The sequence below is a fragment of the Salmo salar genome, chromosome ssa19, assembly GCF_905237065.1.
Source record: "Salmo salar chromosome ssa19, Ssal_v3.1, whole genome shotgun sequence".
Taxonomy (NCBI): domain Eukaryota; kingdom Metazoa; phylum Chordata; class Actinopteri; order Salmoniformes; family Salmonidae; genus Salmo; species Salmo salar.
The window spans coordinates 3,362,267-3,387,154 of NC_059460.1; the positions used below are offsets into that span (position 1 = coordinate 3,362,267).

Below are 24,888 nucleotides of genomic sequence, written 5' to 3' on the forward strand. Positions count from 1 at the left end.
TTTTCCAGAAATCCCAGTTGGAAGATTCCAGGAAACCCCTCAAACAGTATTTTTTCTTTTTTTATCTGGGAATTTTAGTAAAGTTACCAGAGTTTTGCAACCCTACTTGCAGGTCTGATGTAGCCGGTAAACAATGATTTTCAGGCCATTCTATTAGGGTAAAGCTAGACCTTATGAGATATGTATTATCATAAAGAGTTATAACATTCACCTAAGAACTCTCTTGGTGAAAGCCACAGGTCTAAAATGAACGAATTCAACAACCGTGGGCTCCCGAGTGGCACAGCTGTCTAAGGCACTGAATCTCAGTGCTAGAGGCGTCACTACAGACACCCTGGTTTGAATCCAAGCTGTATCACAACCGGCTGTGATTGGGAGTCCCATAGGGTGGCGCACAATTGGCAAGGCGTCGTCCGGGTTTGGCAGCTGTAGGCTGTCATTGTAAATAAGAATTTGTTCTTAACCTGTCTGGGCTAGGTGGGACGTCAGCGTCCCACTCTATTCAACAGCCAGTGGTAGACCGTGGCGCGAAATACAAAAACCTTAAAAATGCTATAACTTCAATTTCTCAAACATATGACATTTTTACACCATTTGAAAGATAAGACTCTCATTAATCCAACCACATTGTCCGATTTCAAAAAGGCTTTACAGCGAAAGCAAAACATTAGATTATGTCAGGAGAGTACCCAGCCAGAAATAATCACACAGCCATTTTCAAAGCAAGCACATATGTCACAAAAACACAAACCACAGCTAAATGCAGCACTAACCTTTGATGATCTTCATCAGAAGACACTCCTTGGACATTATGTTATACAATACATGCATGTTTTGTTCAATCAAGTTTATATTTATATCAAAAACCAGCTTTTAACATTAGCATGTGATGTTCAGAACTAGCATACCCACCCAAAACTTCCGGTGAATTTACTAAATTACTCATGATAAACGTTTACAAAATACATTACAATTATTTTAAGAATTATAGATACAGACCTCCTTTATGCAATCGCGGTGTCCGATTTTAAATTGCTTTTCGGCGAAAGCACATTTTGTAATATTCTGAGTACATACCTCGGCCATCAAGGCTAGCTATTCAGACACCCGCCAAGGTCGAGGCTCAGTAAACTCAGAATTACTATTAGAAAAATTGGATTACCTTTGCTGTTCTTCATCAGAATGCACTCCCAGGACTTCTACTTCAACAACAAATGTTGTTTTGGTTCCAAATAATCCATAGTTAATATCCAAATACCTCTGTTTTGTTTGTGCGTTCAGGTCACTATCCAAATGGTAACGCGCAGGCACATTTCGTGACAAAAAAAATCAAAATGTTTCTTTACCGTACTTAGAAGCATGTCAAACGCTGTTAAAAATCAATTTTTATGCGATTTTCCTCATAAAATAGCGATAATATTCCAACCGGACAACCTTGTATTCATTCAAACAGGTGAAGAAAAAAATTGCCAATTCTCGTGAATGCGCATCTCCTGTCTCTGAGCCACCAGGCAGGCCACTGACAAACAGTGCTCCTGTACTTTGCCCAGAGACAGGAGACGCCCCAATCCACTTTCTGGCGGCTTTAGAGAGCCAATGGAAGCCTTAGAAAGTGTTACGTAACAGCAGAGATACTGTAATTTTGATAGAGATGCAACAGAAGGACCACAAATTGTCAGACAGGCCACTTCCTGCTTGTCATCTTCTCAGGTTTTTGGCTGCCATATGAGTTCTGTTATACTCACAGACACCATTCAAACAGTTTTAGAAACTTTATAGTGTTTTCTATCCAAATCTACTAATGATATGCATATTCTCGTTTCTGGGCAAGAGTAGTAACCAGTTTAAATCGGGTACGTTTTTTATCCGGCCGTGAAAATACTGCCCCCTAGCCCAGACAGGTTAACTGACTTGCCTAGTTAAATAAAGGTTAAATAAAATAAATAAAATGTCTGTCACTAACAATTACAGTCATAAGTGGTAATTCTGCAATTCACTCGAAAAGGCAAGCTGATACCGTCCAACTCAAATCTGGATCCCCCTATAGCATGTGTCAAACTCATTCCACGGCGAGTCGAGTGTAGATGAATTACTTGGCTGATGAACTAAGGTCACTAATTAGTAAGAAACCTACCCCACCTGGTTCTCTAGGTCTTACCTGAAAGTAAAAAACAAAAATCAGCAAACACTAGGCCTTTCATGGAATGAGTTTGACACCCCTGCCCTATAGGGTCACATCGACTCTATCGATTTGAGTAATGACTCCAAAATCACTTTAAGTAACTGTACTCAGATATATTTAGTGCAACAGGTTTCCTAAAAATGTTTGAATAATGACAGCACATTGGGGTTTACAGTGTACAAACAAATACTGCATTATTACCCTTTGCAACTCCTGATTCTTCTCTTCAAGTTGTGCCTCGATCTGTCGTAGTCGCTCCTCAAAGTTTCCATGGCGTTCCTCTGCCTAAATAGAAAAGATAGTGTCTGTATATGAGATCAAATATAAACTCAGACTAACACACGGACAGATAGTTGGGTTGCCAATAGGAGGACAACTCAGGTCATACAGATGGACGGACGGTAGAAAGTGGACAGACAGACAGACACAACCAAGCAGTTTCACAGACAGTCAGAAATATCCACATGAGTAAACAGAACAAACAGAGTGAATTTAGACATCCAGTACAGTACCTTGTTGAGGGCAGCCACTCTCTGGGCGAGCTGGGCCTCAATCTCGGGCAGTGTTTCGGCCCGCTGCAGGGTCTGCTGGAGCTTCTGCTTGGCGTCCTCCAGACGCTCCTGGAACTGCCTGTTCTTCTCCTCACTCTGACAGCACACAGGACGAGGAAGAGAGCAGATGAAGTCAGGGATATTTTTATACAATCCACGTCTGAGCCCGAGGGCCGATTTTCTGGACTCAGATTAAGCCTAGTCCTGGACTAACACACACTTTTAATGGAGATACTCCATTGAGAATGACTTAAATCTAGGTACAGGAAATTGGCTGTAAGAATCTGTCCCTAAGTTTAAAAGACAATGCTACTCTGGATATAACCTACTCATTTTTACAGGGTTATTGTACATGTAAGCCACCCTTGTAGTCATTACCTGTCTGTGCAGTGACTCTTTGCTGGCCAGCTCATTCTCCAGCTTGTCTTTGATGTCATGTAGAGAGGTTGCTTCCCTCTGAGCACTAAGGTACCTGCAAACAACATGGACACATTGTGATGTGATGGTAAGAAAGGTGGATAACACCAACGGTGAACGTTGGTCGGGCCGATGACCGGCAGCGAGTAATGTCAATGTTAACGCTAACAAAGCTTATTTGGCACAATAGGAGTGTAAACGTTTTCTAAACAAAGTTTATGTGCATTTATGCTCCACTACATCCCTGACCATTAGTTATGAACGTCCGCTCTTCACTGTATGTACAGTATGCAGACACAAGCCAACTATTACAGTGTGCTGTAACGATTGAAAATACCCAGGCATTGAGATAAAGACGAAAGGTACATGTATTGTGACACCTTGGTGACAGCTTTTCAGATAATGAAGGAAAAACCTGGTAGTTTGGCACCATTGTACTGGGTGTAAAAAAGGGGAAATGAATAAATACACAAGCCAGTATCATTCTGCAAATAGAGGGTTACCTGCGTTCTAATGTAGTAATCCTCTCCTCCATATCCTCCCTCTGGCACAGAGCCTGAACGATGCAGAAACGTAGTGAAGCATGGTTAATCATCCAAATAAACATATGATTATACATTACACATTGTGAATATCACAAACTGTATAAAATGGTAACCTAAACATTTGACAGAGAAATGTGCACATTTATATGAATTGACTATTCATTATCACATTTGTTCAGTCATTTAATATCTGCACAGCTCCTCTAGTCTTTTTTGTCACCTAGGGCTCGTCGACTCTTTCTTTCATATTCAATATTAATTTACATGCTTAATAATATTATAATATATATATATTCTTAGGGATAGCCCCCTTTATTTCAATTTTCGCCTAAATGACATACCCAAATCTAACTGCCTGTAGCTCAGGCCCTGAAGCAAGGATATGCATATTATTGGTACCATTTGAAAGTAAACACTTTGAAGTTTGTGGAAATGTGAATTGAATGTAGGAGAATATAACACAGGAGGATGCATGACTCGACCTTCACCTCTAACGAGCCAATTGGGGAGTTGCAGCGATGAGCCAAGCATGCTTGTGGCCATACCACCCTGAACATGTCTGATCTTGGTAACTAAGCAGGGTCGGGCCTGGTGAGTACTTGGATGGGAGACAGCCTTGGAATACCAGGTGCTGTAAGCTCAATTTTAACTAACAAAAAATAATTATACATCATTAATCATTTACTACATTTTTGGACTTTAACATTTATATTTGTAACCATTATTTAACTAGGCAAGTCAGTTAAGAACAAATTCTTATTTACAATGACGGCCTACCCTAGCCAAACCCTAACCCAGACAATGCTGGGCCAATTGTGCACCGCCCTATGGGACTCCCAATCACGGCCGATTGTGATACAGCCTGGAATCGAACCAGGGTCTGTAGTGACGCCTCTAGCACTGAGATGCAGTGCCTTAGACCGCTGTGCCACTTAGGAGCCACTCGGGAGCTATATGATATATTGCCACTAATCCATGATGAATATAACTCATTAATGCATCTTTTCCCGTAATTCATTCTAGGCATTCTTATGCTCTGTGCTTTGAGATATTTTGGATTGGATGCACATAATGGGATAGAAAAGCAGCTTGAACAGAGAAGCTTCGGGAACTGATAGAATGTAAGGCATGGGGTGGGCAGCCTATTTACTTTTTTTTTGTGTGTGTGTGTGTAAAAATCGATGCTCCTGGCCTTACTTGAGCGTCTAAAACTAGATAGGAAGTACTGTATGTAGAAATTATAATTGACCTATTTCAAAATGATATAACGGTTCTTTTTCTGTCATGCAAATTGATTTTGACAAACAAAAGGTTAAAAAAAATAACTTCAGCCCTCCGTTGAATTTCATAATACCGATGTGGCCCTCGAGCTAAAAAGGTTTCCCACCCCTGCCCAAAGGCCTTGGCCAGGAACAGATTGACCTGACTGACCTCCTTCACGTCCCTCTGGAGCTTCTGATTGGCCTCCTCCGACTTTGTCACCTCCCTCCTGGCGGCTGCAAGCTGTTCCTCTATTTCCCCAACCTGAAATGTCATGAGGAAGAGCAATAAGATGATAATGGACAATAAAGGACTATAACAGGATAGAGGGCCTTTATGTGTGAAGCCGTGAAGCACTGGTTTGGGTAGAGGCAGGTTTTTGGCAATTATATAGAAAAGAGTGTCATGTACAATGATCAGGCTGTGTGGGTTTTGTCAAACAGATGAAATGTTATGACTGTCCACAAGAAGGAAGAAGGGAACTGGTTTTAAGAATCTTCATACCCCCCTCCCCAACCCTAATCAATTTTTCTTTATATTTCTTCTCTTTTCTCTCTCTTTCACTTTTTCTCTTTCACACTCTCTCACACAATAGTGTTGGGAATGGTTCATAACAGTAACAGTATAGGTTGCATTAAGCTCATATTATTCAACGGGTGGGTCTAATCCTGAATGCTGATTGGTTAAAAACGTGTGTCTATTCCACAAATTACCACCTGCTAAATCCATGACGTTAAAATGTATATTTACTCTGTTCCATCTGACTGTGCAATCCACTGTCTCATCAGCCCAGACAGATAGACAGATAAACTTGATCTCCACTATAAAAAGCATCAAGACATTATCTCACATTTCTTTTAGACTAACATTTCATTTTCAACAGCAGAGATTTGTATAAACCTTAAGACATTTGCAACATTGTTTCAATATTAAAATATTCAACTGTCCCATGGTAATGAACGTGTAGGGATCGGGAGTCAGGACGAGAGAGAGGCAGGCAGCGTTTCTCAGACAGTCAATCATGAATCAGCTGGCATTTTTATGGATATATACAAAGAAATGTCAATTGAAAAAGGGTAAAACGAAACGAAGTGCAGGTAGCTTGCGGTCTTTCCAGCTTTAGTTTGTAGTTATTGTGTTAGCTGTGTTGTTGGCTAGCTCCTCTAAATGTCCTAACAAGAGAGCAAATGTTCTATGCCAGGTGAAATCGTACCTCATTAGCTCATTGTTATGGATGTCTCCAAATAAATGTCACCAGAAAACAGCTTTAACAAATGCAGCTACAGTTGTTATTCTGTCTACACTGTTTGACGTGACCGTAAGTTAGCCGTAGTTGGCTAGCTAGCAAGCAAAGCATAAGAACGTTGCCAGCCAGTATGGCTATGGAACATTTAGAACGAACGACTGGGTCGTGTCCATAGATACAGAACAAAAAGACTGAACGACTCGGTCGCGTCTCTGGCAACCGAACCAATAAAACGAATGACCAGCCGTCTTGGGTAGCAACCCTAGATTTGTTTCGGGACTATATCTTGTGGAAGGATGAAATAGTATGAATACATTCATCAAAATAACGTTTTTAATGAAAATATGTAAATTATTATTTGAATATGTTGGTAACCCGTTGTATAAAAGTGATAATGCCCTTGAAGGGCATTATATATCATCCAAACACCGGCTTCTCGGGCATTATCACTTAAATAAACTACACTGTAAAACTTTTAATGTAAATTTACAATAACATACTGGCAGCAATTGGCCAGTAAGTCACTTTAATTTATTTTACAGTACAGCTACTGTAATCCATTTTACGGTACCACAAATATGACTAATCTAATTTACAGTACCAATTACAATTACAGAATATTACTGTAATTACCCAGTGACATATTAACCAGTGGTCCAGTATTTCAGAAACGGCCAGCCTCCTGGGCTTTTCACGTACGACAGTGTCTAGGGTTTATCGAGAATGGTGCTACAAACAAAAAACATCCAGTCAGTGGCAGTCCTGTGGGTGAAAACAGCTCGTTGATGAGAGGTCGAAGGAGAATGACTAGTATTGTGCAAGCTAACAGGTGGGGCACAAATGGCACAGTACAACCGTGGTGTGTAGAACAGCATCTCAGAATGCACAACTTGTCGGTTCTTGTCACGAAAGGGCAATTGCAGGAAACGACTACACCGGGTTCCACTCCTATCAGCTAAAAACAAGAAGAAGCGGCTCCAGTGGGCAAGCGATCACCAACACTGGACAATTGAGGAGTGGGAAAAAATGGCCAGGTCTGACGAATCCAGGTTCCTGTTGTGTCATGCTGATGGCAGAGTCAGGATTTGGCATAAGCAGCATGAGTCCATGGCTCCATCCGGCCTGGTGTCAACGGTACAGGCTGGTAGCGGTAATAGTGTGGGGAATGTTTTCCTGAAACACGTTAGGTTCCTTAATACCAATTCAGCAACGTTTCCATGCACCAAATAATTCAGGCTGTTCTGGAGGCAAAGGGGTGTCCGACTCAGTACTAGATGGGTTTACTTTCCAGCACACTAACTGATATTTGGTGTTTTATATCACTTGCACTCTGATCTGTTCCCTACATACATTTAATTGTTAGGGAACCACTACCACATATTAGCTAAATTTGTACAGTATTCTCACTAACAGGTGCAACAAATATAACCTCTTACAGGACACCCCTCAGAATATATTAATGAGACACTAGTCTTCAAATGGTTTTCGTCGCTCAAAAAATACAGTATTGTACTGTGTTCTGAATTACAGAAAATTACTAACAGTGATATTCAGGACAAGGTTTGTAGAAATCCTTAAAATACAGTATATTACTGTTTTCTGTTGGGGTACAGCATTCTCACGGATGCAACAAATATAGCCTCTTACAAGGCACGTCTTAAAATACATTAATGAGCCAGAGACTCTTTCACCGCCCACAACATTTTCCCACAATGCACACATTTAAGGTATTTTACTGTGCATTTTAAAAATGTTTACTGTTGAAATTACTGAAACATCTTACAGTGTAGGCAATGCATACATGTACCAAAACATGTAGGGTAGGCTACATTCTCTCACTCTCTTGCTCTCTAACCCACCTGTCGACACATCAGGGCCAGTCTCTCTTTCAGCTGGGAGAGCTCAGCTCTTAGGCGCTCTATCTCCGTTTCTCTCTGTCTGTCGATCTCACCGTCCAATCCAGAAGACGGTCCATTGGGTAGGCGCTGATGTCACCGGCGACGATGGATTTCGAGAAAGGAGAGCGACGGGAAATTAGATCAATTAGACCCATGTTGAATATCAAAGAGACACATCATAATACCCATATACTGTAGTACTGTTATTAACTTTTGGACGCTAACAAACTTAAATACTGGAACCAACGTGCATAAATCCCGCCTTACATCTTTCCCGCCGTCCATCCCTTGTTGCCGTCTTTTAATTTGGTCTCTTAAAGAGATTACCTGCAAGAGAGGTAAATGACAAAAAATAGAGTGAATACATTTGTATCTTTCTTATTGTCAAGAAATTGAGATATGCTCTAATAAACATGCTCTAATAAAACATTTGTATCCCGTATGGCTTTTACCTCTTGTGCTGTTGCTTGTAGTTGATCCTCCAAAAGAGTCACTCTCTCAAGGGCCACCCGGAGTCGCTCTCGAACCTTAGGGCCAAAAATGAGAAATTAATGAGAAACGCTGAGAAATGTGTCTGTCTGGATCCCTTCATCAAAACAATAAAGCGACTGTTGAGAGAAAGCTACAGTAGCTGCTTATGAGTGGGATGGAGACCCAAAATGGGAGCCTGGTGGCCTGGTTGCCCACCTTCTCATCCAAAGCCTTGTGGTGTTCAAACAGGGACTTGAGGGCCTTGAGGACCTCCACTTCACTGGAGACCCCTGCTGGGGACTGGGCCTGTCTCTTCACCACCGTCATCCTCAGACTGCGCTCGTGACGGGACACAAGACACTCCAGGTGTTCTAGTAACAACTATATATGGGAAGGGAGAGGGAAAGATGGAAAGAGAGAAGGGGGGAAGAGAGTAGGAGAAAGAGACAGACAGAAAGAGGCATATAAAGAGATTGAGGGAGAAAGAGAGAGAGGCAGAAGAGTTAGCGACGCACGGAAGGAGATGGAAAGGAGAGAAAGACAGGCAGAGTAGCAGGTGGAGAAAAATAAAGTGGAGAGGAAGAAGGAAAAAGGAGGACAGAGAAGGTAAGAGAGGCAGAGGAGGAGAGAGAGAGAGAGAGAGAGAGACAAGGTGGCAGAATGACAGAGTTTAGAGGGAGTAGACAAGAGTGGAAGAGCATAAGGTAGCAGAAAGAGAAGGGGGAGAAACATGGAGAAAAAGGAGAGGGCAGAGGGACGGTAGGAGAAAAAGTGAAAGTGTGTACTAGGGAGGAGAAGAGGGAGTAATAGAATTAATCAATACCACAACTACAATGGGTGAGAAAGAACAAACACAACTGCTGGGAAAGTGCTAGTGAGTAAAATGGCTCTTAAACGTCTTACACGTGTGTTGTTTCTCTCCGCCTTGAGCTCAGAAATCTCCTCTTCCCTCTCCAGTAGCTGCTCCCGGCAAACATTCAGCTCTTTAGTCAGCACAGCAAACTCCTGCAGTACCCCCAAGCAACATAACATTCATGAACAATATGGACGACTTGTAACATGCTCACATATACTCAATCAATATAGACGCAATATTACTGGAAATATACTGTAATCAGCAAGGTGTGCAACCAACTCTGAAAACACACACACGCATATACAGTACACACATACGCATGTACACACGCATGCACACACACAGACAGACAGACAAACAGACACGCACGCACGCACATACACACACACACGTGCAGACATTGAAGCAGTAAGCAAGCATAATAATCATGTACTGATTCACTGACACAGATTACGCTGCGGTGACACTGTCAACTGGCCTTCAAGGATTAAATCACTGAGTTACACAATGATACTGCACTGAAATGCACTGGAAAGGTGAGAAACACAGCATTGATATATCACTTACAATACTAACTGGAAACACTGTCAACAACAGTGTGAGTAAAATATCTTGCCATCTGAAGGTAATACAGCATGCAACACTTTTATAATTATTCCTTACCCTTCCAAATAAAGTGAAAATGATCCCTATTATTTGGAAGAAAAAGGAAACCCACAAATGAAGCTTGGTTTTGGCAGCACAAGCTTTATAATGTTCATTTTGGAGGCACAAGCTTAGAACCTTTTTACTTGACTACCTTCAGACTGGAGGACTACAATGACAATGTATATGCTGCAATGTAAGCTGTCATCAACATGGCCTAAGACACAAAGAAACATACAGCATGAAATGCAATGCAACAGCGATGGGAGTCAGAGATAAGAGAAGGAGAGTATGCAGATGGTGACACAGTAGGATTGTTGGCACTCTGCTTTCTGGGGTTGGTCCTTGTTTGGATAAGGGTCAGAATTTCACTTGGCATCTCTGGTCATTTATTTTAATTCCATCTCTCTCATTCTCACTGTCTGTATGATCATTGAGAGACTTTGGGCTCTATTCAGTAGAACTCTTATTTAAAGAGTAGCATACACTTTATCACACAGTCCAATTAGTAGTTCTGAGCTATATACTGTACTGTTCACGTATGCTTTGTTTATTGTACAGAGTGTGTGTTGTGTACTTGTATGTACACTTACTAGTTCTAATTTAAAAAAAACACAGAATGGTACTGGGGTACCGTTCAGAAATCTTGTTTTCAGAATAAGCTGTGTGTGTGTGCAGTTGAGGCTCCGTAAACCAAGCATACATTTATTAAACTACATAATAATAAAAACAAAAACATAACATAAACTGTAGATGTCTGTAGGATCAGTAGTTTATGCAGTGTGTGGATGAGTGGAGAGGTTGTTGTATGGTGAAAACAGACAAAAAAAACAAAGGTGGTGGAAGCCAGCCTGCCAGTCAGGGAAGACAGAGTGTATTGGCTGATGTGGCCACCCTTTATAGCCTGCAGGCCAAGCCTGCCCAGGTGCACCACATCAGCTGACGATCCTCCCAGCTCTGCCCACTGGCCTCCTGCAACAAGTAAACTACCACACAGGAGATCCCAGCAGACAGAGTGGGAGGGATGTCACAAGCGCATAGATACCATAAGGAATTATACAACAAGCAAAGTGATGATGCTGTTTGTATGTGGCTGCTATGGAAGTGAACTGTGTGTGCGGCACAGGAGATTGGTGGCACCTTAATTGGGGAGAACGGGCTCATGGTAATGGCTGGAGCGGAATTCGTGGAATGGTATCAAATGTTTTCCAGATGTCTGATGCCATTCCATTCACTCCGTTCCAGCCATTATTATGAACCATCCTCCCCTCAGCAGCCTCCACTGGGGTTCGGGTGATCAGGGGTGTATTCATTCCACCAATTCTGTTGAAAAACGTTTCTTAAAAGGAAGCAAACAGAATGAAATGGGAAAAAGCCTACCTGAACTCTCATTTGCAACTGTTTGGACTAATGATTACACCTTAGATCAGCTAGATCAGGTGTGCCCCACCTTCTTTGACGTGAGATCTACTTTTTCATTTGCCAGCCTTATGAGATCTACCAGTCTCTAAATCTAAACCAACCAACAAAATGTATTAAACGCAACACACCACTGAGTGTGGACCTGCTGCTATGATACCTATTTGATACCCAAATATAATGTGGACCAATAACATGTTTTCCACAAATAAGTGCAACTCATTTCATTTCCTACCTTAGTGTGACTTTTGGCATAGGGTGGAGGCAAGTCGTTTTTCATAGTCAGGGCTGTAGCAGCTTGTTGCAAGTCTCATGCAGGCCACAAGGTGGTCATCAGTCATAACAGATCTGTACTTGGACTTTATCTTCATGTGAGAAAATGCAGACTCAGAGGTAGGTTGATCCAAAAAGGGCTGATAAGTTGAGAGCACATCTTCTTATGTTGGGATACTTCTCCTCTAGCAGTAGCTCCCAGAACTCTTCCTTCATCTCAGTGGTTGCCCTGGATTTCAGCTGAATGTCATTTTGAAGGGTGACAATTTCAGTTTCTGATATAGTTGTGTCCAACTGAAAAAGTGATCCCATTTTGGAGGCAATGACTTCCACATTTATGTCTGTGCCAAACGGAAAGCACATATAAGTGGCAATAGGCTCAAGTGATGCAAAGTCAGTGAAACGACTGTCAAACTCAGATAAGACGCTCTGGACGTGCTCCACGTAAGGTGCACTGTCAAGCTGTGCTGTATCCTTGCCCTGACGTTCAGGTTCTGAATGCATGTGTTGACAGAAGTGCAGGTCCTTACGTTGAAGCTTTCTTGTGAGCAGTTGTAGTTTGCATTTAATAGTGTGCACAGGGCTGATAATGTCGATTACATGTTTGCCTTCTCCTTGCAGCTCTACATTCAATTCATTAAGCATATAAGTTAGGTTAGTGAGAAAAGCTAAATCCAGGAGCCACTGTGTGTCCTCTAGCAGTGCATATTCTGCATGTTTGGAGACCTTGAGAAACTCCTTGATTTCACTGAATCTCCCTAAAAAGGTCCTTCGGCTCAGCCACCGCACATCCGTGTGCAGCAGCAGGTCTGTGTGCTCCGCTTCAGTCTTGTAACAGCTGTCTTCAGAAATGGACCAAGGCGCAGCGGGAATGTGGATACTCATAGTTTTTTAATAAACAAAAGTAAAGCATCCACAGGGAAACAACAATAACTGATACTCACGACAGGAACAGTCTTGCAGGCACACAAAACGCAATGCAAGAACAACTACCCACAACCCCAAAGAAAAACACACACTCCTATATAGGACTCCCAATCAAAGGCAACTCAACACACCTGCCTTCAATTGGGAGTCCCAATCACCAACACAACCATTCACACACACAAAACCCCTGCCACATCCTGACCAAAACTAACACTATTATGCCCTCTGCTGGTCAGGACGTGACAGTACCCCCCCCCCTCAAGGTGCAGACCCCGGAATGCACCTAAAAGAAAAAACAAACCCCCAAACAACAAAAAATATCCCCCTAAACAATAAGGGAGGGAAGGGAGGGTGGCTGCCGTCAACGACGGCACTGTGCTACACCCTTCTCCCCAACCCACCTCTCCTGGAGGTGGCTCAGGTGCAGGACGTGGACCTCGCTCCACCTTCGGCGTCGCCCACTTCGGTGGCGCCGATAGCTGCGCCGGGCAGACGGGCCACTCGGGCTGACCCTGGCAGACGGACCACTCTGGCTGGACCGGAGGACAGGCGGGCCACTCGGGCTGGCCCGGAGGACAGGCGGGCCACTCGGGCTGGGCCGGAGGACAGGCGGGCAACTCGGGCTGGGCCGGAGGACAGGCGGGCCACTCGGGCTGGGCCGGAGGACAGGCTGGCCACTCGGGCTGGGCCGGAGGACAGTCGGGCCGCTCTGGTGGCTCCGGGCAGTCGGGCCGCTCTGGTGGCTCCGGGCAGTCGGGCCGCTCTGGCGGCTCCTGACTGGCGGGCGGCTCTGGCGACTCTTGACTGGCGGGCGGCTCTGGCGACTCTTGACTGGCGGGCAGCTCTGGCGACTCTTGACTGGCGGGCAGCTCTGGTGACTCTTGACTGGCGGGCAGCTCTGGCGACTCTTGACTGGCGGGCAGCTCTGGCGACTCTTGACTGGCGGGCAGCTCTGGCGACTCTTGAATGGCGGGCAGCTCTGGCGACTCTTGACTGGCGGGCAGCTCTGGCGACTCTTGACTGGCGGGCAGCTCTGGCGACTCTTGACTGGCGAGGCTGGGCTGACGCACTAGACGCCTGATGCGTGGGGCTGGTACTGGACGTGCCAGCCTGGAGACACGCACCTCCATGCTAGTGCGTATAGCGGGAAACACCGGACCGTTGAGGCGCACTGGAGGTCTTGAGCGCAGGGTTGGCATCACCCCTTCTGGCTCGATGCTCACCTCACCCTGGCACATGCGGGGCGCTGGTACAGGGCGGACTAGCCTGTGCGTACGTATAGGCGAGATGGTGCGTACCTCAGCGTAACATGGCGCCCTCCACCTCATACGCACCTCCCTGTAATCACGGGTAGCTGGCTTACGGCTCTTCCTTGGCCTGGCCAAACTACCCGTGTGCCCCCCCAAAAAAAAAATATTGTGGCTGCCTCTCGGGTTCCCTTAGCTCCCTTAGTTTGTCCTCCCAGAATCGTCGTTCGTCCTGCCAAATCCATTCCTTTCGTTCCTCCTGGCGCTGCTCTCTCCTCCTCCGCTGCTTGGTTCTGGTTTGGTGGGTAGTTCTGTAACAGCTGTCTTCAGAAATGGACCAAGGCGCAGCGGGAATGTGGATACTCATAGGTTTTTAATAAACAAAAGTAAAGCATCCACAGGGAAACAACAATAACTGATACTCACGACAGGAACAGTCTTGCAGGCACACAAAACGCAATGCAAGAACAACTACCCACAACCCCAAAGAAAAACACACACTCCTATATAGGACTCCCAATCAAAGGCAACTCAACACACCTGCCTTCAATTGGGATTCCCAATCACCAACACAACCATTCACACACACAAAACCCCTGCCACATCCTGACCAAAACTAACACCATTACGCCCTCTGCTGGTCAGGACGTGACAAGTCTCTTCTAAGTGAGCACGAAATAGCCTCTGCTGTAGGCTTCTTGCTCAAACAGAACACGCAATCTTCATCGCAACATCCATCACCTCTTTCATGTTTAACATCTTCCCGCACAAAGCTTGCTGATGAATTACGCAGTGATAACTAAACTCAGCAAAAAAAGAAACGTCCTCTCACTGTCAACTGCGTTTATTTTCAGCAAACTGAACATGTGTAAATATTTGTATGAACATAACAAGATTCAACAACTGAGACATAAACTGAACAAGTTCCACAGACATGTGACTAACAGAAATAGAATAATGTGTCCCTGAACAAAGGGGGGGTCAAAAGTAACAGTCAGTATCTGGTGTGGCCACCAGCTGCATTAAGTATTGCAGTGCATCTCCTCCTCATGGACTGCACCAGATTTGCCAGTTCTTGCTGTGAGGTGTTACCCAACTCTTCCACCAAGGCACCTACAAGTTCCTTGACATTTCTGGGGGGAATGGCCCTAGACCTTACCCTCAGATCCAACAGTTCCCAGATGTGCTCAATTGGATTGAGACCCGGGCTCTTCGCTGGCCATGGCAGAACACTGACATTCCTGTCTGGCAGAAAATCACGCACAGAATGAGCAGTATGGCTGGTGGTATTGCCATGCTGGAGGGTCATGTCAGGATGAGCCTTCAGGTAGAGTACCGCATGAGGGAGGAGGATGTCTTCCCTGTAATGCACAGCATTGAGATGACCTGCAATGACAACAAGCTCAGTCCGATGATGCTGTGACACACCGCCCCAGACCATGACGGACCCCCCCACCTCCAAATCGATCCCACTCCAGAGTACAGGCCTCGGTGTAATGCTCATTCCTTCGATGATAAACGCAAATCCGACCATCACCCCTGGTGAGACAAAACCGCGACTCGTCAGTGAAGATCACTTTTTACCAGTCCTGTCTGGTCCAGCGACGGTGGGTTTGTGCCCATAGGCGACGTTGTTGCCGGTGATGTCTGGTGAGGATCTGCCTTATAACAGGCCTACAAGCCCTCAGTCCAGCCTCTCTCAGCCTATTGCGGACAGTCTGAACACTGATGGAGGGATTGTGCGTTCCTGGCGTAACACGGGCAGTTGTTGTTGCTATCCTGTACCTGTCCCGCAGGTGTGATGTTCGGATGTACCGATCCTGTGCAGGTGTTGTTACACGTGGTCTGCCACTGCGAGGACGATCAGCTGTCCGTCCTGTCTCCCTGTAGCGCTGTCTTAGGCGTCTCACAGTACGGACATTGCAATTTATTGCCCTGGCCACATCTGCAGTCCTCATGCCTCCTTGCTGCATGCCTAAGGCACGTTCCCGCAGATGCGCAGGGACCCTGGGCATATTTCTTTTGGTGTTTTTCAGAGTCAGTAGAAAGGCCTCTTTAGTGTCCTAAGTTTTCATAACTGTGACCTTAATTGCCTACCATCTGTAAGCTGTTAGTGTCTTAACGACCGTTCCACAGGTGCATGTTCATTAACCTGTTTGGGCTAGGGGGCAGTATTGAGAATTTTGGAAAAAATATGTGCCATTTTTAACTGCCTCCTACACCAACTCAGAAGCTAGAATATGCATATTATTGTTCAGGTATGGATAGAAAACACCCTAAAGTTTGTAAAACTGTTTGAATGGTGTCTGTGAGTATAACAGAACTCCTATGGCAGGCAAAAACCTGACAAGGTTTCATGCAGGAAGTGGCCTGTCTGACAAGGAGTCGTGCGTCTTGCATCTGTTTATTGAAGAGTAAGGATCTTAGCTGTAACGTGACAATTCCCAGGGCTCCAATAGGCTCTCAGAACCCGGGAAAAACCTGAACGATGACGAGGCAGCCTCTGGCTGAAACAGATTATCGCCTTATCCAAGTGGTCGATCAGAGGACCATTGAATGAGGCGCGTGCACGATTCGCCCCCGTGGAGAAATTTCATTCGGCTGTTTAGCTTATTGCAGATTCCCGGTCGGAATATTATCGCTTTTCTATGGGATAAATGGCATAAAAATTGGTTTTAACCTCTATGGGCTAGGTGGGACGCTAGCGTCCCACCCGTGGTGCACTCCATCAACAGCAGGTGCATTTCAAGAGCGGCAAATTTGAATCCAAATAAATGTCAAAATTCAAATTTTTCAAACATACAACTATTTTACACCCTTTGAAAGATAAACATCTCCTTAATCTAACCACGTTTTACGATTTCAAAAAGGTTTTACGGCGAAAGCATAAATTTAGAGTATGTTAGGACAGTACATTTACAAGAGTTGTGTGTAATGTTTTGTCAATTCAAAGACAGGGTCACCAAAACCATAAAACCAGCTAAAATGATGCACTAACCTTTTACAATCTCCATCAGATGACACTCCTAGGACATTATGTTAGACAATGCATGCATTTTTAGTTCTATCAAGTTCATATTTATATCCAAAAACAGCGTTTTACTATGGCATTGATGTTGAGGAAATCGTTTCCCTCCAATAACCGGCAGTCAAGTCAACACCACAAATTAAATAATTAAAATTAGAAAACATTGGTAAAATATTATATTGTCATTTAAAGAATTATAGATTTACATCTCTTGAACGCAATCAACTTGCCAGATTTAAAAATAACCTTACTGGGAAATCACACTTTGCAATAATCTGAGCACTGCGCCCAGAAAAATACGCGTTGCGATACAGACTAGACGTCATGTTGGGGAGATCTAAAATCGAAAATACTATGTAAATAATCCATTACCTTTGATTCTCTTCATCAGATGTAACTTCCAGGAATCACAGGTCCATAACGAATGTAGTTTTGTTCAAAAAAGCTCATCATTTATGTCCAAAAATCTCCGTCTTGTTAGCACATGATCTAAGCCAGCCGGACTTCTCGTCATGAACGAGGGGAAAAAATATATTTACGTTCGTTCAAACATGTCAAACGTTGTATAGCATAAATCATTAGGGCCTTTTTTAACCAGAACATGAATAATATTCAAGGTGGACGAATGCATACTCTTTTATAACGTATTGGAACGAGGGTACCCAACATGAACTCGCGCGCCAGGTGTCTAATGGGACATCATCGTTCCATGGCTCTTGTTCGGTCAGATCTCCCTCCAGAAGACTCAAAACACTTTGTAAAGGCTGGTGACATCTAGTGGAAGCAATAGGAAGTGCCAAAATATTCCTCAGCCCCTGTGTTTTTCAATGGGATAGGTTTAAAGGTAATACAACACATCAGGTATCCACTTCCTGTCAGAAAATGTCTCAGGGTTTTGCCTGCCAAATGAGTTCTGTTATACTCACAGACACCAGCCCGAGTGGCCCGCCTGTCATTGTTGTAAAAGACTTTACAACAAAAGCAAAACATTAGATTATGTCAGCAGAGTACCCAGCCAGAAATAATCAGACACCCATTTTTCAAGCTAGCATATAATGTCACATAAACCCAAACCACAGCTAAATGCAGCACTAACCTTTGATGATCTTCATCAGATGACATGCCTAGGACATTATGTTATACAATACATGCATGTTTTGTTCAATCAAGTTCATATTTATATCAAAAACCAGCTTTTTACATTAGCTTGTGACATTCAGAACTAGCATACCCCCCGCAAACTTCCGGTGAATTTACTAAATTACTCACGATAAACGTTCACAAAAAACATAACAATTATTTTAAGAATTATAGATACAGAACTCCTTTGTGCAATCGAGATGTCCGATTTTAAAATAGCTTTTCGGTGAAAGCACATTTTGCAATATTCTGAGTAGATAGCCCAGCCATCACGGCTAGCTATTTAGACACCCACCAAGTTTAGCCCTAACCAAACTCCGATTTACTATTAGAAAAGTTTGATTACCTTTGGTGTTCTTCGTCAGAATGCACTCCCAGGACTGCTACTTCAATAACAAATGTTTTAGTACAAAGAGAGAGAAAATAAAAACACGGGGTCGCCTTGTGCACGCGCCTCAGTCTCATTGTCCTCTGATAAACCACTTACCAAAGGCGCTAATGTTTTTCAGCCAGGGGCTGCCTCGACATCATTCAGCTTTTTCCCGGGTTCTGAGAGCCTATGGGAGCCGTAGGAAGTGTCACGTTACAGCAAAGATCCTATGTTTTCAATAAAAAGAGTCAAGAAGCCCAAGGAATGGTCAGAGAGGGCACTTCCTGTACAGAATCTTCTCAGGTTTTTGCCTGCCATATGAGTTCTGTTATACTCACAGACACCATTCAAACAGTTTTAGACACTTTAGGGTGTTTTCTATCCAAAGCCAATAATTATATGCATATTCTAGTTTCTGGGCAGTAGTAATAACCAGATTAAATCGGGTACGTTTTTTATCCGGCCTTGTAAATACTGCCCCCTAGCCCTAACAGGTTAATGAAGGAAACTCCAATTCCCTTTGGAGTTTAACTAAATCAGAGGACCACCCATGAGCACAGTTATGGTCTGGCGTCATGGGACAGGCCCTTTTCTGCTCTTCCGAATAAAACCCCCACCTAGGTTTTCTATCACCAGACCAGTTTACCTCGATAACGAGAGGGCCAAGGTTTGAGACCATGCATTTCTCTTGATGAACTTTTAACCATACTACGTGGTTAAACTCTTAGACTATCGATACCGACAGAATAAGAACAAGTCTTTGATATTAATTACTAGTCTGCAGCTAGGAATTCGGTATCATTGAACACGAAGACCGACAACTGCCAAAACCGCTATTCTATAACGACATGAATGAATGTTACTCTGAACTATCCATTCTAACCACGACAGAGAGGGAGAGAGAGAGAGAGAGCGGACAGACTCTCCAACACAAACAAACTTTTCAACAGAGATCCCGACGACACACTGAGCGTAAATATATATATTGATTGCAATTGTTCCCAAATGAGTGAGTGTACATGTGCAAAGGATTAGCATTTCAATTGTTATAATATTCAACTCTGGAGTGTCTCCTCAGATGATCCCCCACTCCCCTTTTGTCTAACAAGCCGCCATGCCGGTTTAGCCCACTAAGGCACATTCTCCTATCATTTCCTTGTAAACATATCTACTGTTTGTTATGCATTTCTGTGAATTACCTAGTTAGTAATTAAAAGATTTTAAGACTATTGATGTATGGATGACTCATAGTGAAGACTGGGTTCGTGCAGATAACCAACAATTTATGACGTTTGGAATGAGACTAACGTGAGGTAAATAATAATTCATTAATTCGAAGACTAATTGATCAGATATTAAAATATCTGAAAGTTATATTAGGAAAATTATAACTGTGTAATCTGAAGATTTTCCTTGGTGCCCCGACTTCCTAGTTAATTACTGTTACATGATTAATCCGTTTAATCGCGTAATAATAATTACAGAGAGTTATTTGATAAATACGTCTTCAGTTTAATGATGCCAAAGACACGACAACACGATGTCACTTGGTCCTTTTGTGGCAGGGCTGAAATGCAGTGGACATTTTTTGGGGGGATACCGTTCATTTGCATGACAAAGAGGGACTTTGCAATTAATTGCAATTCATCTGATCACTCTTCATAACATTCTGGGAGTATATGCAAATTGCCATCATACAAATTGAGGCAGCAGACTTTGTGAAAATTAATATTTGTGTCATTCTCAAAACCTTTGGCCATGTCTGTACAAAGTTAGTATATATGCCCACTGAAGTAGATTAGCCTTCACCTACTGTGGCCATGAAGGTCAATCTAATGAAAAATATGAACACAGTACTACTGTATAATGTCCTATCAGATCCATAGGCTATTACACCTATTACCAATGACTGTATGGTAATTACAGTGCTAAAAACAAACAAATGTTTCCCTCAATCTGAGATGAAAAATAGCTAAAAGAAAATGTCGACAGTAACGGAGCAAAGAGACAAAAGGGAACACAAGCACAAATCCTCTCCATGTGTAAGTACAATACCGGTTATTCTAAAGAGGCAGGAGTGGAATTAATTGATGTCCCTCTCTACAGTTGATCGTTTTTCTCTATATAGGGGAGCACCCAGATCTGCCACTGCAGGGATTTATTGTGAGCCAGCTTTGCTCTGCAACTGACGCATACACAGACAAGTATGCGCATGCATGAACACACGCGCACACATATGCAGTCGCACACCCGCACCACACACAAACACACACACATGCACGCACAAACACACAAATACACACTCAGACATACCAATCACACCCACATACTCACTCACATGAAAATACATTGATTGTACCCCCACTCATACATACTGTACCCCCCCACGCACGCGCACACACACACACTACTGTACCTGTGGCAGGGCGATGGACAACTGTCTCGAGAGGGAGTCCTTCTCATGGCCTAGCTCTCTGAGGCGTAGCTGGGCCGTCCCAAGGCTGTCCTGGGTCTCCCTCAGGCTCTCCAGCAGCCTCTCCCTCTCGGTCAGCATGTTGACCATCAGGGACTCCAGGTTCCCTGTGCTGCCTCCCTCATCACCCCCAGCCCTTGATTCTCCTCGGCCACCGTAGCCCCCTCCCCCTATGGCCCCACCAGGGCCCCCAGCCCCGACCCCAGGAGAGGAGGGGCCTCCACCGCGCCCGTCCTCCGAAATGGTGGGCATCACTTCGCACATCATCATGAGACTGGAGAGTGTGTGGCGGGTTCTGAGAGAAAACGTCTATGTTGGGAGTTTGTGTTTACCCAAAAGTCCTGTGTGCAGGTGGGTCAAAGTGTGTGTACGTGTGATTCGTTGACGGAATGTCTGTTACTTGAACGAGATCTTCTGTTTGAGTCTGTTCATCTCTGACTGAAATGACAGTGTACAAAAAAGATAAATTGTTCCTTTATTTCTTTGTAAAAAATAGCTTTTAATCATGTTTGACGCTTCCATTTCACTCCTTCTGCTTCCATCTATTGCATTACTTCTTCTCTCCAAAACAACACTAACAAATAGGCCTAGTGCACTTTTCTCTCTCGCTGCTTTTTTCTTACTGTGCAACAACCTGGGTTTTGTTTACCAGGAAGGAACTATGTCAGGGTTCCCCTGTGGGGCCGGGACAAATTTGGCCCACTGGTGATATTATTTGGCCCCCCCAAGTTTGCCGAGCAAAAATATTTATTTATTTATTTATTTTTGGACATAAATGACTGTAAAAACGCCAGCAAATCAGCTACAAGTGATTTTAATTTTGAAAATCTGTTCCAAAGTATTCTCATGCATAATAGAGAGATATATGTGATCATATACAAATGTAACAAAGATTTGAAATTATTATGTTTTAGTCCAATGTTATATCTGCTTGGGCTTCTTGCGGTCAGTTCCGCCCCCCTGACCATCCGCTCAAGAAAAAAATCAGCCCGCGGTTGAATCTAGTTGATAATCCCTGATCTATGTGCTCTTGAATGACCGAAGGAGGAAGTTTCTATGTGAAACTGGGCTGTGGTGGGAGTCTAGCTTTGGCTGAGGAAAGGGAGGGGAGGAATGGATAGTGGAAGGCCCACCTTCCGACTGGATCCACAGGTTGGGTCTTCACAACACCCGGAGCGATAGCTGAAAGAAATAAAGATAGACAAAGCGTCACACTAGGCCCACCTCAGTTAATGCACTGTATACAACATAGGAAAAGACAAGCTAGGCCAGTACTACAACTACTGTAAGACAATTCCACAACATAAACCTGTAGTGTAACTTGATGTACTGTAAGTGTAGTAATCTCAAGCATCTCTCAAACATGGACAGATAATGATACGAAATATGTAATGAAATATAGGTGCGGGACCTGGGTCGTGTTCAGCAGGGCACGTGTTTGCAAATGTTTTACACTGGAAAACAAAACAATCTGTGTTCTTATTGGTAGTACCTCCCCATTTCTACATGTTTTCTCCCTACTGAACATGACCCAGATATTGACCACATCTAGTGTGTTATACATATTAGTGTATTCTCTGGGATTAAACAAACAAAGCGTGTGCAAGCTTTTTTTCTTGCAGCCCAGCACTAATACACCTGATTCAGCTAACCAAGTTCTGAAAAAATTGCTGATTATTTGATTCAATCCTGGTCCTGGGGAGACACAGAGTGTGCAGGCTTTTGAGACCACACAGACTTATGTAACCTAATCTAAATGCTGAAGACATGCCCAGTTCCAGACCCTCCCCTCTCCAGATTGGGGAGCAGACCAGGAAATAGTGGCTCTGTAGTCTTTTCGAGAGAGACTACTAGTGGTACAGTAACAACAAAGGGCTGCCCGGGAAGCCTACAACTCCCAGCCTGTGTCCCAATACTTTACAAACCCTTCCTTCCCTTATATTTATCTAATGATCACAGATCAATAAGGTGACTGGATGAGGTTAAAAGCTTGTTTCCCACACCTGTCCAGTTTAGGTTTGTGAACAGAGAGGATAGGCCTAAAATAGAGATCTAAAGAAAGATCAATGTTTTTCTTCAAGCCTGGTCCTGGGCACCCACAGGCTGTGCAGGCATTTATCCCTGCCCCCTGTTAACACATACTTGATTTAATAAATCGGGGTCTGGAAACTGGTGTGTTAGTGCTGTAATAGATGAAAAGCCTGCACACCCTGTGAGTCCCCAGTCAGGACCAGTAAGGAATAACACTGGTCTAGGACCATTGTTACATTTTATTACATGATGTGGTGGCTGTAGATAGGGCAAGTCAGGCCATCAGAACCATGAGTCAGTCTGGGTAACCACTATAGCATTCCCTCCATGACCTGCCAGGAAGAGGATGTCTGGCAAACTGTAACCCACCCAGCACCTACTGCACCTGGGTTACTCCTGCTGCTATATCAGCATCTTCCATCTCATCCAGGAGAGCTAAGGAGGACCACCAAGACTGTCTCTCATGCCATCCTTCTACTGGTACGGGCAGTGGTCTCCAACCCTGGTCCTGAAGAGCTACTAGGTGTGCAGGCTTTTGTTCCAGCCCAGCACTGACACACCTGATTCAGCTCTGAGGTAGGGGTACTTAGTGATGGCCAGTGCACTGCCTGTACAGGGGACTAGAGAGACAGAGGACTAGAGATATTTACAGAAACACATTCAAAAGCAATGCAGAACACTGCCATATGATCAAAGCACAAACAGACTGGACAACCAGGCAATGTGACCCTTTAGCCCCTGCACTTCAGGACAAGTACTAGATGTGGCCCAAGTCTTTCCACCAAATATAATACCAATAGTAATGTAGTAGTATTTTCATTATCTTTGTGAGGTAGGCTATTCAAACATGTTAATGACAATACAAACAGTTGACACGAGGATACAAAGGTGACAAAGCTCTCAAGACAAACAAAGTCCCAAATTATGGACAAATTATTATATAAAGTCAAAGATGATTGGGCTTGTGATACCAGTTCCATCATTTTTCATGGCAAGAATAGGACTATAGGGGCAGCTGATTTTAAGCGTACTCAGCTTATGAACGCTAGTTGGTCGTCTAGCACCATGTCTTCTTTGTACCTGACACACTGACTAATATGCAATGTCGACTAATACTGCATCATTGAACAGCTACAAAATGATCTCTGTATACTATTTATCATCCTACTTGCCATCCCCCTCATCATCTCTGTCACCACCCCATAGCTGTCACATTCCTAGCATGGTTGTGGTTGCTCTTTCCAGCCCAGAGTAGTAGGCTATCTCATGGTTGCTCTCTATATGGCCAATTAGGAGCAGGCCTCAATCTTGTACAGTATTAGGTTACTAAAATAGCAGCTATCCACAAATGGGGGACTAATAAGGAAAATATGAAACGTTTGAGAGAGAGAGAGAGATATATTGATGAGGAAGGAAGGAGCAAGGCAGCCTACACAGCGCTGTTCACCAGACATTGGGGCGGAGAGGGGAGTGTGGCCAAGCCTTTCGCTATTACCGACATTGGAAGAAAGTGGGGCATGATCTGTTCAACATAAATGTTGTCTTATATAGGCTACTCAGCATTTACGCACACATTAAATTATTTACTTGACATTTTTTACACATGAATGATGACTGAGAAAGCGGCGGTTTGTCCTGTGCCACAACCAGCCTATTTAAATCCATCTCATATCACGAAACGCATCATTGAAATCAATAACGGATTGTCGGCAGCTGGGCAGAGTGAGACAGAATCAAAGGAAGGAAAGCCAGTCAAACATGCCTTTAATCGCATCCCCAACAGTGTTTCAGTGCTGAAAATGAGGCGTTTGGAGATGACAGCTATAGACTACTTCCATGTTTTAATGTATGGGGGAAAAAAGATCACTTGATAAAACACACACACACACAGCCCCACACAACTACAGAC

At 43.7% G+C, this 24,888-nt stretch overlaps 1 protein-coding gene across 6 annotated transcripts in view; it reads right to left on the reverse strand.

Annotated features, from left to right (window-relative positions):
* LOC106578301 (liprin-alpha-3) overlaps positions 1-24,888 on the reverse strand; it is a 79,855-nt gene that overhangs the window by 54,089 nt on the left and 878 nt on the right. For 4 of the 6 annotated variants that reach the window (XM_045701991.1, XM_045701992.1, XM_045701989.1 and 1 more), the window contains exons 2-13: positions 23,365-23,599; positions 20,892-22,130; positions 9,474-9,575; positions 8,787-8,951; positions 8,552-8,626; positions 8,367-8,426; positions 8,061-8,186; positions 5,127-5,219; positions 3,654-3,706; positions 3,112-3,205; positions 2,695-2,829; positions 2,384-2,467 (exon numbers count right to left, since the gene is read on the reverse strand). In XM_045701991.1, coding sequence (XP_045557947.1) covers positions 2,384-2,467; positions 2,695-2,829; positions 3,112-3,205; positions 3,654-3,706; positions 5,127-5,219; positions 8,061-8,186; positions 8,367-8,426; positions 8,552-8,626; positions 8,787-8,951; positions 9,474-9,575; positions 20,892-21,218 — 1,314 coding nt within the window. In that variant the 5' untranslated portion in view covers positions 21,219-22,130; positions 23,365-23,599. The remainder of the gene's footprint in view (positions 1-2,383; positions 2,468-2,694; positions 2,830-3,111; positions 3,206-3,653; positions 3,707-5,126; positions 5,220-8,060; positions 8,187-8,366; positions 8,427-8,551; positions 8,627-8,786; positions 8,952-9,473; positions 9,576-20,891; positions 22,131-23,364; positions 23,600-24,888) is intronic. The other 2 variants (XM_014156974.2, XM_014156975.2) reach the window with 2 other exon arrangements.